Source organism: Lontra canadensis, unplaced genomic scaffold, assembly GCF_010015895.1.
Source record: "Lontra canadensis isolate GAN:19392208 unplaced genomic scaffold, GSC_riverotter_1.0 scaffold23, whole genome shotgun sequence".
Taxonomy (NCBI): domain Eukaryota; kingdom Metazoa; phylum Chordata; class Mammalia; order Carnivora; family Mustelidae; genus Lontra; species Lontra canadensis.
Window position 1 is genome coordinate 23571874 of NW_022631017.1, and position 19927 is coordinate 23591800.

Here is a 19927-nt window from a genome sequence, read left to right on the forward strand (position 1 = left end):
AGTGCTATTTCCCAGCTGCAAAATTGACTATTTAATGTGGAAAATTATTCTTCCTAACAGGGAATAGACTAATAACTCTGTAGATCTATTTTTGGTAATATGTTGATGCTTGAGACCAAAATAATAATCTTTGATGTGCATTTCTTCCTCAGAACTGTAAGAATCACACAGGTGGCCCATACTGCAATAAATGTCTCCCTGGTTACTATGGTGATCCTAGTAAAGGAACCTCCGAAGACTGTCAGCCCTGTGCCTGTCCACTCAATATTCCATCCAATAAGTGAGTAACCAGCTTACCTCTCTAATGATTTGGGCATCCAGTTCTGCAAGCGCATTTTTGATATAGAATGTTTCTTTCTCTCGTCACACATAAATAAATAATAAATATATGCATGAATTTCTCTGGAAGGTAATATGAGTTTTTCTAAATATAAAATATTTAAAATTACTGCTAGTTATTCTGCAGAATTTTTAATATCTTAGTTCTGGTTCTTGTGATTTAATATCTAAGCGACAGAACTGAGATAGAATTTCTAAAACAACTATAAACGACAGACCTATTTTATACAAACGTATATACATGCCTACATGTACACACATACACACACATACACATATCTTCACACAGTAATAAAAAGACCACTAGTACTGGGTAGCTGGCTGACTCAGTGGTAGAAGAATGTGACTCTTGATCTTGGGGTTATGAGTTTGAGCCCCACATTGGGTGTAGAGTTTACTTAAGTAATTTTGGGGGCACCTGGTTGGCTCAATTGGTTAAGCATCTGCCTTCAGCTCAGGTCGTGATCCCAGGGTCCTGGTACTGAGCCCTGCATTGGCTCCCTGCTCTGTAGAGAGTCTGCTTCTCCCTCTCCCTCTACCTGCTGCTCCCCCTGTTTGTGCTCTCTCTGTGTCAAATAAATAAATAAAATCTTTAAGGTAAATACATAAATAAATGAGTAATTTTTAAAAATCACTAATACATTTACTGCTCATTTGGGTCCCAGTCTCACACTATTTATTTATGAATGTCAGGCAAGTCATAAACTTCTAGAAAAAGTAAAAGAGATCAATCTAGCTAACCTTTCAACACCCATCCTATTCCACTAACCTTTCAATACCTATCCTATTCCTTTGTTATCACATGGTTTATCACATTATTTATCACATTATCATATGCTATCATACAGATATGATATATATGTCTGACATATATATCAGTTTATCTCACTAAGATAATTATAGTGGTAATGACTATATTTGAATTATATGAATATCAAAATATGGGTGATATAGGTACCTTATTTTACATAAACTAAACCTTAAAAATGTTAATGAAACTTCGTACAATTGTTCCAGTCATCTAGTTTTTATTCTTTATTTTTAAAAAAATTTCTAACTATTCACCTAGGACAATAATTTTGGAATCTTAGAGAAGACTTTTAAGAGTGTATATTTTGTCTGCCTCTTCCCCTTACCTCTTAGGGGAACACTCTCTTCCAGCTGCTCTAATTCACATTCCCTCGGAGTGACCACCCTTAAACCACTACCTAAGTAAAACCCTGCCTCATAAATGTTATTATTTTAATGGGGCATAATATGTTGAACAAAAACCAGCCTTTCTGAACTAGTAAAAAAATTATAAATAATGATAATTTTAGGAGAAAGGGATCTTTTTGGAGACTCTTCTTAAGGATACACTTAGTGCTTCCTCCGCCTTCCGCTCAGGTCATGATCCCCTCAGGCTTTCTGCTCAGCAGGAGTCTGCTTCGCCCTCTCCCCCTGAGCCTCCCCCTAGTCATGCTCTCTTGCACGCACATACTCTCTCTTTCTCTCTCTCTCTAATAAATAAATTTTTAAAATCTTTAAAAAATAGGTAAACTTAGTGCTTAATAATGTCTGTATTATATTAGGCACTTTCCAGCTATTTCTAAATTTTGTGATAATGCTTGAAGAACTTAAATTTTTAATGATTTTTAAAATTAAATCTATCACCTACAGTCTTTTAATGTAAAGGGGTTATCAAGTTAGTTATATTCTGAATGAGGTCTTACCCAAGACACTGCCAGTGAAAATGGTCTTTTTTTATAGTCAATGAGTACCCTAAGCTAAAGACAGGATTATTCTGTCCCTAAGTTTAAAAGTCCTCATGGAAATTATGGTTCCTAGTTTTCATTCCATTTGAAATCCTTATCGTCCTCTCCAACAAATCTGCTCCTTCAGAAGGAAAAAAAGAACTAACATTTAATAGAAGAAAATATTAATAATATAAATAATAATAATATAATAATATTTTATTAAAACAGACTACTAGGGATGCCTGGGTGGCTCAGTTGATTAAGCATCCGTCTTCGGCTCAGGTCATGATCTCAGGGTCCTGGGATTGAGCCCCATATGGGGCTCCTTGCTCAGCGGAGAGTCTGCTTCTTTCTCCCTCTATCCTTCCCTCTGCTCATGTTTGCTCTCTCTGTCTCTGTCTCTCTCTCTCAAATAAATGAATAAAATGCTTAAAAATAAAATAAAACAGGCTGCTATATTCTAGATATAGCAGCATACAGTCCAATAAGGTGAATATTACCCCCATTTAACAGATTAAGAAAAATTCTCCAAGTGGAAAAATAGCATTATGGAACCAATTTTGGAGCTAGAATTCCTTGATACAAATTTTGAGTTCTATACTTTCTGGCTGTGTGACTCCAAGAAAGCTACTTAAACTCTTTGCGTCTCAGTTCTTTCAACATTAGTTGTGATAATAGGACCTTCTTATAGGGTTGTTATGAGAATTATGTAAATTAAAATTCACCAAGCACTTGAAACAATGATTGGACATGATGAGTCCAATCCAAGGACTGATTATTATTAATTTGCTCAGAGTCCTAATATTAAAGTATCAGTGTTGGAATTTTAAGTTTCAAGTCAATGTGTTTTCCAGTCCTCTGCAGTCTACATTGAGAACTTCCTTGAAGAGCACACTGAATTTTAAGTGATACCAATAAAAGCAATTAAATGGAAAATTGGGTCAATATATGTTAGTGATCAAAATATTTCCAGAGTTTAGGGCATGAGCCTGGATGGACACAAAACTGAAGATCCTTTGGCAACAAAAGGTGTCAGAAAAAGAAGCTAATAGGAAATATAATGGAAAATAACAAATATAGGAGAACAAATTAAATTTCTTCATAATCTATGGTTAGTCAGTCCAGTGTTGGCCATAATATGGCACAACTCTTGCTTGCTGGTGTACTTGAGAAGGGTTAGGCCACAGAATGGAGAACCTGCTCATTCACTGTGGCTGAGAGAATTCTCCAGAACCATCCAATATACTCAAAACTCAGTGTTCAACACTCACTTTCACTGAGGAAAACAGAGGGACTGCATTTGGCCTCTCACTTCTTTTGCACTCCTTCCTTCTCAGGCAAAACGTCACAGTCACCAGCAGAGCTATGAATCCAGCAGAGCTGCCATTGATTGTACAGTGTCAATTCTAGCTTAATACATTTGGAGAATTATGTAATTGATAGGATATGTAGATCTAATGGACTTATCCTCAAGTCTGACCAACATTACTATAAATGCAGAGGGACCATTAGAGAACTTTGCTTGGGTAATTATAGGCATTCATGGCCCATCCTTCTCTGTTTGCTGTGCTTCTACTTTAATTTTAATAATGGGTTCTAATTGTGTTCCTGAAAGGAAAGAGGATGTCCACATCACCATCCAACAGCAACAAAGGAATTGGGTCCTAGTTCCAAGGATGGTATTTCTTTAAGTATATATATTCCAATTTTGTATAATTATGTAGATCTTGATTTAAAAAAAATAGACAACTCCATAACATCTGTGATACTAAGTATTTAAAGATACTGCAATTTTTGAGATGTCTCACTTCTATTAAATAATTATTAAATAATAATTTTATCTTTAGAATGGAAAATAGAGTAACAACCAATTTTAAATTCCAGCTTCAAATATAGCTTTTTTTTTTTTTTTTTCAGGTAGAAAGAGGAGACAGTGATAATCCACTTAGTTTAAAAATGCTAGTTTTGGGTTTAAAGTTATAAAGACTTTAAATTTAAAACAACGTGAAACAATAAGATTGTTTAGCTGTGCAATTGTGATTAGAAAAATCCTCTGTAATCTAATGACCTGAAATGCTTTATTTTGAAATCACTAAATAATGAGACAGGGAAACTCTCCATTTAAAAAAAATTTTTTTTCAAAAAGTCATTACTATTATAATCTGAGTTGAAAACTCTTGAGGAATAAATTGAATATTCACAGTAATCCAGAAGATGGGATTCAAATTTCCACAGGTTATTAAAAAAAAAAATCAGCTAAAGATTGCCGCAACCTTCATCTAGAAGTATAAGGCTTAGTGATATTTTTGCTTTGGTGATTTATCTATTTAATCCCTGATCATAAATCTTATAGATCACAAGCATTTTGGCTCCAAATTTCTTAGATAATATTGCTAAATAAATCAAATATGTAGGGAGATAAAGATAAATTGGTATAATTATTATGATATATGAATACAGACAAGCATATAATATTTAAATTATACATATATATCAACTGCATCAACTATTCACAGTGTCCACTGTTTGCTTAAGCCTCTCATCTAGGTGATGTATATATTTTAGTTATAGATTGTAACTAGGTAGTGAAATTTATCTCTAGAGAAGCAAATAAATATGCAAATATTTCAAATGTTTTATACTCATTAATTTCCAGTATCGCATAACTTATAAATTAAATATAATATGAAAGAGACACGTGGATGTCCGCCCTTGAACACTTAGAATGTGTTTGAGTAGATAATATTACTGAAATCATTTGTATAATAAAATTCAATATATTCTTTCCACAAGACTGGACAGAGGGTAGGCCCTCGATAGTGGCCTATTTACTAATACCGTTTTGAATACCACTTCTTTGTGTGCATCAGGAAAATTGAATTTCAATTTTTAAGAGAATGGAACACTCCTAGAACTGACTTCGAATTACTGCTGTTGTAATTAGTGCTTTTTAAAAAAAGATGTTTATTTATTTATTTAACAGAGAGAGGCACAGCAAGAGAGGGAACAAAGCAGGGGGAGTGGGAGAAGGACAAGCAGCTCCCCCCTGACCCTCTCCCTTCCCCCCACTGTGCAGGGAGCCCCAGGGGCGGCTAGATCCCAAGGTCCTGGGATCCTGACCTGAGCAGAAGGCAGACGCTTAACTACTGAGCCACTCAGGCGCCCCATGTAATTAGTACTCCTAGTAGAGAAATAAGCCTGTTCCAAGACAGAAGGTAAATTTAAGAAAATACTCAGCAACATTCTTTAGAAATCTTTGGGTGTGTTATATGTTTCAGAGCACTTTTGTACACATTTTTTTATGTCACCATGAGTAAGTATGATGTATTTTACCAGTCCATCGTACGAGAAGGGAGAGCTAAACTCCAGAGAAATTAAATGCCTTGATCATGATCATTACAGCTTGCTTGTGGCAGAACAAATATTAGAACCCATATATTCTGATTCACCTCTCTGTGCTTCTTCCAAGGGGGCTATAGAAATAAAAACAATTACAGAGACATTGAAGAGAAGCAAGAAAACAAAAGGAAAGAAAAGAAAATTAACACAACTTCATGTTAGACACACTGCAAATATTCATCATAGGAAATGATCCCAGGGTTTGGCAACAGTTATGCTAACACAAATGTAAGGGATTAGGCATGATGAGATAATGCAGGTTTAATTAACAAGTAATGAAATACCTTAAAATGGAAACAAATCAACATATTTTGCCAAAAACAATCTAAAGTGTTATTAAATGGCAGCTACAGTTTATTGTGGTACTTTGTGACGTGCTTGCTTTCATACTTAATCAGTGTGAAAGGCTTTTCTAGGTTGATCATATTCTTTCGTTTTGCCAAATGAGAAACTCAAGTTCAGAGGACAAAGAGCATCCAAAGACATAGAAAATAATACAGTTCTAATGACAAAATTCAGGGATGGACATTAAATCAGATTTCATATCATCTGATTATGATATATGAATACAGAATAGAATTATTAAATTAAAGGTAATTAAAGAAATACATGTGTTTGCTCAATGGTTCTCCTGAGAATAAAGACAGAGATCATTGACCTGAAAGAAGAAAACCTTACAGAGACACTTCAGAATTTCATGGGGTCCAAACCACAGTCACCAAGTAAAGGAGTTTTCCCTTCGTTTTTCTCCCTTCCCTCTCTGTCCTCTGCTCCTTGGGCAGCTATGACTGGTCGTTCTCACTGCCCTTCCTGCACCTTCCCTCTCAGACACACAGCATCTTCTTCCTTCTGGGTTCTCTTTCCCTGACCCGAATGTTCCAGGTTGCAGTTGGTTAGCAGGAGTCCTGCTCCCCTATTGCATAGACAAACATGGAACACGCCCTGATTTTATGACCCTGATTTTATAGTGCTGGAAATTCCATGCTGGTGGCGAAATGGGTGGTTATTTCATATCACATCACAGTCCCAAGAGGCGGTGCACTTCCCTCTTGCATTAGCTGTGAGAAAGCTCAAAGCCATATGTTGACTGCCACTTCCAAAAGAACATACCTTATAATATGTATACATTTTGTGATTTAAATATACCCTTGATTTTATCTAATTTTTAAGTGTTTTTTCTCTTGAGCCTTAAAGTACCATTTTATTTTAATGTACATATTTTGACACGTAGAATTAAATTCTTTTTGGAACAAGGCCAGTTTTATTTTTATGTATATATCCACATGTGTTAGCACAAACACCTGTATTTGCATATATATTCATATATATATATATATACACACACACACACACACATAAACATACACAGATTACATACTTATAAATGGATCATTATAAATCTAAGAATCTATGTTCAGCCATTAAAAAGAACTATTTCCATGTGCAGATCCTTATTAGGTAGTCGACCAGTAGCTTCTCATCTTCCTCCTATTTGTGGAAAATGCCTGCTGTTCTTAGATCCCATGTGTCTTCTGTGGCATGAAGTGGATAATTCAGGAAGCAGAACACAATCTCTCTTCTGATGGAGAGCTAGCCAACTAGAGTTAAGTGACATAATCTTGGAATCACTGGAAGTCAACAATGATCTTACAGTTCCCTCTTTCTGTCACAGAATAGTTAGCTTCATATTTTGGCCAAAATCAGTGTCAAGTTGCTTGCTATATTTGCCAAAATAAATTCTGTAGACATTTTCTGTTGTACATGTTTAATTCCCATTCTCTTTTTATTTTTGCTGTTGAATGCCCTCTTCCCTATAGTAGTAACTGTAATTATAGTGGCAAGGGAGTAGACCTTCAGTTTATGTTGTTTAAAGAATATTGAATCACAAATACATAATTTATGAGGATGTTTTATTTAGATGCATCATGTCAAGTGATGTATTACCAAAAGTTTAAACTTATTTAATTCTTACCAGTAGAATGAATGCTGGCTGGTTACAGGGAAAGGAGAATATCAAATTAGAAATGAGAAGTCCTAGATTCCACACTAAAGGCTCCTGGATATTAGCTATGACCTTGGGCAAGACAAATGATGCCCACCCCAACCTGCTTATAAGATTTTTGTGCAAATGTGATAAAAATTATTTGTAAAAGTCCTCTGAAAATGTAGAGAGCTAGTCAAATCCAGTATATTGTTATTCCTTTTTTTTTTCCTGAAAAATTACTGATTTTTGTCAGTAGGTGCATTTTACTTTACTTCTGTTGGTTTTAACTGACAGATGAGTATATTTAAGAATTTGAAATCTATTTTATAGTTTTAAAGTGTCAGAAACCCTGTCAAGCACCTTTGACATGACTTATGGTAAACTGATTTAGGATTTTAAAAAATAATTAGTATGGTTTTCTTTCAATCACTGGAGTCCCATATGAGTGAGAGACCCGGGGCTTTTAGTTAGAGTAATTTTGTCCCTAGACAATGCGACAGTTATAGAATGCCAATTTTAAAATAAGACATATATGTATTCCAGAGATTTGTCAAAATCCAGTCTCCTCTTTTATGCCTGGAAACAATAGCAAATCACGAGGTGAGGAGGGGAAAAAAAAAAAAAATCTGTTTCCATTTTTACATGGGCCTTGTTTTCTCCTATCAAGTCATTCACCTGCCAAGAAAATCACTCCTGGGGAGGTCCTTTTGGGGGCAGGTACAAGGCTGCTCTCCAAAAGATGGTCCTCCTCTCCCTGAGCACAGTCTGGTTGACTTGGTTCTGCTGCTCGTGGCAGCCTCCCCAACCCCTTAACATGGCATTCTTTTATCCGGGTGATATTTGTAATTCAAGATAGCCCAACCCAGGCTTCCCCCCAGCATTACCTCAACAGATTCATTTTGACTTTTCCACTAAGTTGAAATGTTTTAAATGATAGAAGTCCTTGGTTCTAATAGCTTGCTACTATAAAAAAAAAAAGTGATTATTAAATCTTGGCAGGACTGCTCTGAATTAAGCCAGAGGAGTAATATTCAGAAATGGTACCTGTGATCTGACCTGCACAAAAGTCAAGGAAGTATTCCAAAGGGATTCGAGTGTCAGGAGCAGAACAAGATCAGGACTTGCAGCGTTTAATTTGTTGTTCACTCATTAACATTCATTTAGCATCAAGCAAGCCTCTATCGAATTGTCCTGTCATATATAATACAGAGAAGTAAGTCTATTTAGGGAAAACATAATGGGAGAGAGATTAATGGGGGGCATTTTATATTAAAATGGTAGAGCAGCAGAACTCACAGAATTCAGAAGGGTTGATGGCCTTTCAGAGAGCAAGCATGTCAGTCTTGGGGTAGGAGTTCACGTGTGAGGGGTGCTTCTCACAAGGCAAAGAAATGTGTCTAGGTTCGCACATGTTTTTGAAGGCTGGCATGTAATTCTGTAATCACTCTGCTGGATCCTAATTTGGTCTTCAGATCCATTACTTCAGACCCAAACTGGAAATATGTACAAAGAGAGTGATCAACTTCGGAACACCAGAAGATGTGTGATGGCAAGGTTTTGGGGGATGGCTTAGTTGATTGTATTTTTAAGCAGAATCTGCATGGTTTGTCTCTTCTGAAAACTTTTTGAAGGATTTCACTTGCCTAAATAGCATCCCCGTGGGTCCACACGGGCAGCCTCTTATGCATATGCACACATGCTTACACACGTACCCACACACCCACACACACCTCCACACACACAGTACCAGGACTGAAAGTAGGAGCCCCATCACAACCAGCACTACCACCACTACTTCCAAGATCGTATACTGAGTTTTTCAAAATCTCTAACAGATTTTTCAGAGCTGCTTCAAATTCAGAAGGATTTTGGCTAGAAAGAAATTGTATGATGCCATGTCTTGCCAGGCCTAGGCAATCCGTACAAAGCAACTCTATAGTGCCACTTGTTCCTGATGATCACAGACCCAGAACAGTCAAAAGTCAGTTAATAACATGCCACAAGGCTCCTGCTCTCCACTGGGCTATATTCCTGTCTGCAGAAATAGCAATGTCATTTCATCCTCGATTGGCCAGGCCCTCATCTCCATCTGTGAGACAAGAATGACCAGCCTGTGTACCCTTTGTCACAGCAGTCCTGGAGACACAGAGATGAAAATATGCTGCTAATGACTTTGTGTATATGCTTCTTCCTTGTCTCTGTTGTTCCTCAAAAATATCAACACAGCTTTAGCCCAACGTGCCATTTAGACCGAAGTCTTGGAATGATCTGTGATGCTTGCCCTGTTGGGTACTCAGGACCACGCTGTGAGAGGTAAGCATGAGCTGCACAGTCTTTCACGAGGATTTCTACCTTGGGAGGTATAAAACCACAGGCATTATCATCCTTCGCACTATTTCAGAAATGCCGCCACACTCGGCAAGGTGAAATAAAGTTTCTCACTGTACTTGTCAAACACATGCATTTTATTTTTATAGTTTATTTATTCTCTAGAAATTGCTCTATAAATCTCCATTCACTCAGAGAGTGTTTGATGAATGTTTTAATCTTAAAGGTTAAGCATTAACCTACAATCTTTCTAGAAAGTACTGCTCAAGTGGAAAGTCATGCACTTTAAGATTTATCTCACTGTCCATGTTGGCACCATTTATTTTTCATAATTAGTGTTTTGTTCTAAAATGTGGCTTAAATGTGTAGTTCATAGTTCAGCAAGTGGTCCATAATTTACCTTAAATGTATTTGAAAATAGAAAGAAAACGTGATTTATTATCATGATGTCTAGCCTCTTCTAATTAATTCTAAGCCTGTATTTTAATTCCTGTTGATTTTACTAGGTTGTTTTGCAGTGGAACCAGGAATATTATTGTATGTAATTTGTGTGTGTGTTTTTTTTTCCCTGAACTATTTTTGAAGGAAACGTTCTTCTGTATTTCAGTCCCAGTATAAAAATGGTACAAAATTCTCCCATGGTATCATTGACAAGTACACCAACATCTCTCCAGTTTTAGCCCTGGGAGTCATCCCTTTTGCTGCCATTACTGGGGGATGCGGGAAGCAGAGGAAGTGACCTGACCTGCTTTTACCGATTATCACCAAGGCAGACACCAGAGAGGGCTATTGCTGCCTCTCCTTTCCTGTCCTCTTGTCACCCCAGTTCAGCCAGGGTGCAAAAAGTGGACCCAATCACCAGAAGAGAGAATAGAGTTTAGCCAATAGCTAGCCATCTGTGGACGAGGTGCCAGGGACGGTTCCCAGCAGCAACAAGGGCTGTTTGTGAGCATGGCAACATCTGTAAATGAGTAAAGGAAGAATAGAACTGAAACAGGGAGGATTTATATGCAACTGAGGAACTGGAGGTCTTTGTATTAATAAGAAAAGAAAAAAAAAAAAAACCTGGAGGGTACGTGTATATTACTTGTATATTACTTACTATAATCGTAGGACACATCATTGCCGAAGACAGACTTACATCAAATGCCTAACCCCCTGGCTCACTACGGGCAGTCTTTTTTTTTTTTTTTTTTTTTTTTAGCAACTGGAAAATTACAGCTGCTCTGTCACACAATGCCATTAAATCCCACTTATATAGGTGAGCATAGTCTCTGATGTATTTATGCTTCATGCTCTGTATTTTCTGTACATGGTAGACAGTCCTTTTTGAACCAGTTACAGCTGAACATTCTGCATTTTATTTAACAAAACATCAATTTAGCAATTATCATGTGCCAGGCACGGGGCTTGAAGTAGGATACAAACAGATGCCTTGTACTGTCCTTACCTTCAAGCAGCTCACATCACTAAAGTGAACGAGAATGGTGGAAGGTATTCTGGAGACAATTCTAATCTGAATAATCAAAGTTGCTGAGGAAAGAAATACCTGACAGTGAGCATGATTTTCTGTTTAAAATCTTTATTAAGCGGCTTAAAAAAAAAAAATGGAAACAGACATATGCTGCTTCTAAAATGGCATATCTTCTCTCCAGTTCAAGTTTTTCAGTCAAAAATCATCTTAAGTTATTACTATATGGAAGATGGAATATTGTTTTTTTTCTAGCCAGAATTTGGAATAGGGTTTTCTAGGAATATTTAGGGTTTATCATTTCTGTGTATTTATATGAGCTCAGAAGTCCATGATTAGAGGAAATCAAAATATTAGGGGAGACATTTTTGAGGATGTGCACGGTGAGGTGGAAGGCAAGGCAAGTACAGCTCAGAGGAAGAAGAGGAGCCTGGTTGCATTGAAAATCTTGTAATCAAAACTATTCTGCAAGTGATTGGTGTAATCAGTTTGTGCACATCATCTACATAAAATCAGCATTGGAAAAGTAGAGCAGTGTTTCCCAAACTGTAGATGTTTTTGAAATAGAGTTCTGTAATCGCATAAGTATATGAAGTATCTATTAGCATGTTAAAAGTTCTGACATGTCCTGGATGGAAGACATCTGCTTAATTTCTTTAACTCAGCATTTTCTTTTCTTTTCTTGAAGTGGAGCTGACACCCAGTGTTACATTAGATTCAGGTATACAACGTAGTGATTGGACCACTCTACACATTATGCTATAACTCAGCATTTTCTAATCCTGTGTGACCATATATATATATATATATATATACACATATATATACATATATACATATACATATACACATATATACATATGTGTATATATATACATATATATATATATGCATCTCAGACTCAACTCAGGTGGTGGACAGGAATTATAACTTTATATTCTTTATCTCAATTTAATTTCTATTTTGAGACCAAATCTCTATATGTGGGAGCTGTGAGAGCTTAGAAACATAATTTCAGTGAGGTATACTTTAAATTCACTCAATGTTATATGTCAGTTATATCTCAATTTAAAATTTTTTTTTTCTTTCCTCCCCATCTCTCAGGCTTGAACCAAATTCTAACAAGCTTAGTTAGAACCAAGAAACCTGAATGCTTGAGTGAGTGAGTGAGTGATTATGTGTATGGTACTGTTTGTGTGTCTGTGAGTGTATATGTGACTGTGAGTGTGTGTGGCTCTGTGTGTATGTGTGTGTCTGTGGCTATGAGTGTGTCTGTGTGTTGCTGTGAGTGTGTGTACAACTATGAGTATGTTTGGCTGAGTGTGTGGTGTGTCTCAGTGAGTATCTGTGTCTGTGAGTGTGTGTGTCTGTGTGACTATGTGTGTGGCTCTGTGTGAGTGTAGGTGTATGGCTCTGTAAGTGTATGTGTGGCTGTGAGATTGTGTGAGTGTGTGGCTCTGTGTGTGTGTCTGTGTATTGTGGGGGGGCAATGTACAGATGGTGGTCCAAACATCCAAGGATGTTTCTGGCAACCTCTTTCTTTTTCTGGTCCTCCCAGCTGCCTTTCCCTTCACGTCGAATAACTCTGCACTACTTCCATACCACTAGTAGGGGTGTGGGACTCATTCTGCTGCCTTCACTCCCCTGGGACCCACCAACATTCTACTCATCCCTTCTCCATCTGCCTTTTCTAACTTCATTCCATTTTCTGTTAGGGATTAATTGCAGCAAGAGGGGCCAAATTCATAGAAATTGTGACTTCTGAATCCCAAAGTCCAGAAGATTCCTGGACTTTCTGCTTTCATCCTTGTCAGATCTTTTCACTCAGTCATGTAGCGCAAGATGGTCTTACTGCTAGAAATGAGGGAATAGAAACAATCATGAAAAAGAGGATGGCAAAACAAGATATGACAAAATATTAACTAACTTTTTTAGTTGACTTATAATTTACATTAGTTTCAGGTGTACAACATAATGATTCAACAACTCTAAAGGTTATCCTATGCTCACCACAAGTGAAGCTCCCATCCGTCACCATACAATGCTATCACAGTACCATTGACTGTATTCCCTATGCTGTGTCTTTCATCCCTGTGACTTATTCATTCCATAACTGGAAGCCTGTATTTTCCTCTCCCTTTCAACCTCCAGCCCCCACCCCTGAGGACAACCATCATTGTGTTCTCTGTGCTTATAGTGTCCGATTCTGCTTTTTTTTTTTTAATTCATTTAAGATACTGACTGATAGTCTATAACATGTAGAACACTAGTTACACTTTTCAGAAACTTTTGCTTGGGGCCAAAGCACCCATACTTTCAGATATTGCTGCTTTCCTCTGGGGAATATTTTAAATAAAAGAGAAACAGAGAGAGAATGAGGGAATGAGGTATTCATCATGGCACTTTTCTAAGATTCTGGGCATCTGTCACTGTCAAGGAGAAGAAAAGATAGAAAAACAAAGAAAATACCTTGAAGGGTGAAAAGGGATGAGTGTTGGAGTATCAGGAAAAATTTAAAAGAACATGGAGAAAAAGTGAGCTAAATGCTGGCCACATTTGCTCTACTGGTCACTAAGTACTTCCAGAACCTTATTCTGAAAGTATATATCATATATATCATACTCAGCAATATATCATACTTAATGGAGATACACTTAAAAAGACTGTGGCAGGGCGCTTGAGTGGCACAATCAGTTGAGCATCTGACTCTTGGTCTCAGCTCAGGTCATGATCTCAGGGTTGTGGGATCAAGCCCCATATGGGTGGGCTCTGAGCTCAGTGGGGAGTATGAGATTCTCTCTCCCACCTCCTTCCACCCCCCCCCAAAATAAATAAATAAATCTTAAGGAAAAAGAATGTGGCAAGTTGACCCAGTAGGATATATTGGACCATGTGAAACTTAATGAGGTACAAGGACCCCCAAAGCCCTGTCCCCTCCATAGCTGACAAATTTTTAACAGCTCCTCATGTAAGGAGAGAGAGGTCAAAGTTAAGACTCATTTCACAATGGCCACTAAGAGTGCAGAAGGTATTGGAACCTAATTGCTTGTAATTTGGGAAATTCACCTATAGTTTTATCTGTATGATTCATATTCTAGGTCAGAAAAATTTCTTATTGCTTTTTAAGTTTCAGTTCCAAAATCCTATTTAGATATTCTCTGCTTCATAAATTCCTGATTTTGAATTGAGTCTAATTACCGTATTACCACGATACTGCTGAGAATTTCTCCTCATGCCTGAGTCTCCTTGAGCCCTTGAGTCTCAGACGTGGAGTGTATAGTCACAGAAATAGAAAAAGCAAAACAGTCATACTTAACTCAGTAATACCATTAGCAACACTGTGACTCCAAGTAAGGTTTCAAAGTCTGCTCCTATGTGGTTGTACAGGTTGTAGAATGCACAAAAGTACTCAGCCGAGGGGGAGTTTAGGAGCTTGCGTTCCGGCTGCTCAGTATGTCCACTCTCTCTTTGGTTTTCTGCATATGCTCAAAGAAGACCCTTTTCTTCTCCTAATTTGCAGAAAGGGACCACATAAGCAGGCAAACCCACCCAGTCTTTAACTGATTCAGTCACAGGGGAAGTAGTAAGAATACATACCTATTGCATAGCAACTCCAGCCACCCTCCTCTGTGCCTTCACCAATACTGTTCCCTCTGCAGCCCTTCCAGCTCTCCACGTGAGACTCACCCTGCTCAAGTTTTCCAGTTCAACCCTATCATCCTGAAAGGGTCCTTGATGAATCCTAATCTGAATTGGTTGCCCTTTTCTGTGTTTCCATGAGGACATTGGCATATCTGCAGTAGCTCCCTGCTACATTTTTAAGTACGTCTTTCTTCTCCATGGACTGCAGCATAAAGATTGTGCCTTATTTATATTAGTATGATGAAATGTTCCATAGGTATTTGAGGAAGGGCAGGAGAGGAAAAGAGTGAGAGCTTTTCTAGTATGCTCATAGATATCAAAGTACTGTGTTTAGTCTATAGATACTGAGACTGTAGGCCACGTATTTTAGCCAAAAGTTACTGAAAAAAATGATGCAGTGGAAGAAAAGAAATCTTGCCAGTGTTGCTCTGCACTTCTCATTGCCATTTCTCTTCACTTTTGCTATCTTCCCTCTCCCTCTGTCATCTCTCTCTCTCTAATATTGTTCCTGAGTCATCAACAGAAAGAACCATATTATATAATGGCATGTGGCATCTAGAATCTCATCTACATTAAAGGTCCTCTTTCTAAAATATTGCCGTTTGGTATGAAAAAAGTTAGTATATGTGGAAAGAAACAGTGACTTTGTATTGTCAGGCTGTCCATCTGTAGCAAGGAATCCAATGAACTCTGCTAAGAAGCATCCTCATTCTGCCTTACGTATGAAAGTGAGAGACCCTGAGATTTCAAATTACAATTAGTTTTTGTAGAGTGAAAAACTGAGAGGCTGGCAAGGTTTAAAGGGCTGTCATTCACACTAATTTTAATTAAGTGACTCCAACTTGATCAGACTATAAAACACTTATTAACAAAAGTTAAATGATTAGCAGTATTATATTCACTGACCCTAGAATTACTTTTTAATTTCTACTGACAAATTTTTATGTCTCTAAAACTACTATGCTATGTATGGAAACACACTATGCATATACATACCAGTAATAGAACCTGAATGCACACTTTTTATAGAGCAGCAGATGAATTATCTCTTATGTATATTCAGTATGCTTTCTTACATGTTCTACAACAAAAGGGAAAAGATGCTTCTTCCATTAGTCTACTTGATTGTTATTATTTTCTCATGAACAAAGGGTTCCTTTTTATTGTGGAAGGATTGGGGGCTTACTAATTGGTATCCGTGTTGAGAAAAATTCCCAGATCTTATTATATAATGCCATCTCTCCTGAGGGCAGTAAGTCATTTTGAGGAAAGTGAGCTGAAAATAATGGGTTTTCGTTGGCTGCGATAATGATCATTGTATATCGTTATTCTAGTGGAGCAAAGTCTGTCTGTTAATGGTAAACAAAATGAGATGAGAGTATATGTGGATGTGATCATAAGCTCTGCATATGAAGTAAGGCAAGGAGAATTGGATTAAAATTCAAAAGTGTCTTCCTATTATCTTTATGGAATACCACTTCTGGAGAGATTGTGGGGAAATTATATACACTAAAATGTTAGTTCATATTTTACAGTAGATAATTAATAAGCAATTATATTTGTGGGTGGTGTAGTCTTCCAAACAATATTTATACTATGACTTTTGCAATTTATACAGTATTTTGTGAATATAATTAAAACTAGTAATCTCATTTTTAAAAATTATGGTAAAAGGTTAATCCTCTAAAAAAAATGATTATTATGGCACTTATAAGTGTTCTAGAAAACTCAAAGTCATTAATGACTTTGGCCCATAGTTGTGATGTTATTAAAATACCCTCACATGATGTAATGGATTTAAATAATTTCTATTTTGAATGGTAGAGAGCATTTCTCTACACAGTGGCTATATATCTGCAAGTCAATGAGCATAAAAGTAGTGTACTATTGAAATGATATTCTCCCACATTGTTTTTGCTCCCCTTCAATTTTGATCTTTGCCGCAAAAGACTTTTTATTTTGCTAAGATGGCACAGATGACAGAGCCAGCCTGACTGTAAGACTAGAAAGGCCCTGTTTTGCTTCTCCTTTGGCAAGTGTGGTTTAATATGAAGCGTGAACAAATGTAACTGAAAGAGAAGACAGAGCAGAATATAAATAGATACCTCCTGAAACCCTGTATCTGTACATCTGTGACATTAAGTAGCATTTTGAAACAACATATGGATAAAGGGAAATTTAATACTACAATTTTAAAAATCATCTCTGCTATGCCTCATAAATAAACAAATTTTTTCCAATAATATGTAAAATAGTACTTAGTCCCTAAAAGAAAAAAGAGAGAGGAAGAGAGAGAGACCTAGAGTTTGTTAATACGAGTTGTGGGCACAATTAAGCGTCACCTTACAGCTTGTTACCCCAAGATGCTGGCATACCTGCTTCTTGGGAAGGGCTCTTCAGTGAAAATCTGCCTCTTTATGGAAATGCAAATATATACAAACCTATTATTAACACAGACATAACCACAGCCCCCATCTGAATAATAATGAGACTCTTTTGAGTCACAATTTTCTATTTAATAAATTCTGAGTTCTCGCTGCTGAATTTCCTTGCAAGTCTGTTTCCTCATAACAAGCTTTTGTTACAACAACAACAAAAAATGTGAACCTTACATATTTGTACAGAAAACAACCAATTGGAGTAGATACATATGATGTGTTGCACTACAAAGGCTTTCCAACGTGGACCTGGATTCCTCCGGAGTGCCAACAGCAGATTTCTTATTATGCTTTGGTCTCGTCTTCGGTGCCAGTGACAAGATTTTTTTTTTTCCCCCCTGGCTGAAATCTAATTACTAGTGGGGCTGGCAGGATTTCATCTTGTATCTACACTATAGTTATAGAAAAACATTTTTTAATCACCTTGATTCGAGAGAAGGAACACTTAAAAGGAAAGCTTATCATCCTGGGAGAGGGTAGTGTGAAAAATATACAAACATTGCCCCCAGTGGGTTTTGTGAGTTCCTCCCAGATACTCACTGATGAAATTTTTCCCCGTAGGTGTGCAGAAGGCTATTTTGGAGAACCTTCTGTACCTGGAGGATCATGTCAGCCATGCCAATGCAATGACAACCTTGACTTCTCCATCCCTGGCAGCTGTGACAGCTTGTCTGGCTCCTGTCTGATATGTAAGCCAGGTACAACAGGCCGCTTCTGTGAGCTCTGTGCTGATGGGTATTTTGGAGACGCCGTTGATGCAAAGAACTGTCAGCGTAAGTCCTGAACTACTGACGCCCCTGACAGAATTGATGCATTGCACCTCAAAGCAGCTGATGAGTTCTTGATTGGGGATTGGAGGGAAGGAAATGAGGTGGATACATGTATCATAGAAGCAGAGCCTGTACACAGAGTCTGCACCTCCTAAAATATTTCTTTGTACGAGTAGAGTCCATCCTTTGAAAATCACTGCACTGTCAAAGGGCTGTTGTTTTTTAAACGATGCACACATTTTTGTATATGTGTGCAAGGAAGATTAGTAAAACAAACTTATGCCCCCAATAGGAGAGAAGATTTTAGAAATTAGGTAAGCCCCATTTATCCTTATTGTGTATCTTGGTGATAATCATTTTCTTAAAATGAATTTATCTGTCCCTGTTATTGCTTTGGTACCTGTTTGTAGGTGTTCATCTGTTTTGCTTTCACATGTGTATTTTGCATTCTTGCATTTCATAATAGGTGTAAAATTCTGCCCATGTTTCTACGCAGTGGCATTTGTAATTGTTGAATGATTGACCTTCACCTTAGGACTATTCACAGAATGGTATTTCCGCATTTCCTTTCACAAAATTGGCTATTGTAGGGCCTCACCCATGTTCATCAGTACATTTCTCCTGTCACCTCCTCCTCCTTAGCTGTCTTATTTGACACTGCATATAATTTACTAATGCTTCATATTAGCAGTAACATAATATGCAAAGGAAAGCTTTCTGGGCAGAATCCAGTGGAAGGTGAGTCCGTGTCGGCACCTGAGCATTTTATGCCATCCTCGACTTCACCTGCTGCCATAATCTGTAGGTAGGTCAGGTTATGATATCCACAGTTCACTTCTGCCCACTTCATTATATAAGAAGGGGTTCTTCCAGTCATTCAGTTGGGACCCAGGAGTTGCAAAATTATAGAAACCACTGTAGTGTCTTGCTATTGTCCCTGCTCTAAGCACCAAAGACCAGGTAGGAGACCCCATTTCAATAACACATGTGCCTTTCTTCTCATAGGTTTGGAAGATGAGTGTCAGATTTTTGTACTTTAAAAATGACAGTTTGTTAAATTAAAAACAAATCACTCTCATACTCTGGTCTCTCTTCAGATCGAGTAAATCTTTCACCTTTTATTAAAAAGCAATAAACAAAATCCATAAATTGCTCTCTAGAACAATAAGCATTGATGACTATCACCTATAAGTTGGAATTTTTTTAAAAGCAAAATTTCCAACAAGCACAGAAGTGCCTTTAAACATTGTAGGTTTACTTGTGTAAAATCATAGGAAGCTTAAGAAGTTCTCCCATTCAAAGACATCATCTAAGATCTACAGTTTCTAACTACGTGACCCTGGACAAGACAGTTGGCCTCATGGAGATTCAGCTTCCTCATTTACATAAAAGGTCATGATTTTGTGTGGGGATTAAAGGATCTAGCCACGGGGAGTACCCAGTGCCCTGTGGAGGCCTGGGAGGCTCACACATGGTAGCTCCTTTGGCAGTAGTGCTCGTGGTAGTTGTATCTGTGGTTGGCTCATTTTAGGGCTCTTTTTCTATCTTCCAGTAGTTCCCTCAATAAAGTTGAGGAAATCTTTCCACTCATTTTATTGTGGTAAATTGGGGATCTGTGGAATAAGAACATGTAGTAGAGTATGGTATAAAAACATTCTTAAACTATCACCAATATTTATACCACTTGCCGTGAGGTACATATAGAAATGATTAAGGTTTTTAATGTTCTTCAGTGTAAGAAATACAAGAAATATATTATCCATTTTTATAATTTTTCATATATTTGATAGCTCATCTGTGCATAGGTAGTAAACCCTCAA

The 19927-nt window shown here is 37.3% G+C and overlaps 1 protein-coding gene across 5 annotated transcripts in view; it reads left to right on the forward strand.

Annotated features, from left to right (window-relative positions):
* LAMA2 (laminin subunit alpha 2) overlaps positions 1-19927 on the forward strand; it is a 634066-nt gene that overhangs the window by 364616 nt on the left and 249523 nt on the right. For all 5 annotated transcript variants that reach the window (XM_032862519.1, XM_032862522.1, XM_032862520.1 and 2 more), the window contains 3 exons: positions 153-280; positions 9685-9771; positions 17899-18110. In XM_032862519.1, coding sequence (XP_032718410.1) covers positions 153-280; positions 9685-9771; positions 17899-18110 — 427 coding nt within the window. The remainder of the gene's footprint in view (positions 1-152; positions 281-9684; positions 9772-17898; positions 18111-19927) is intronic.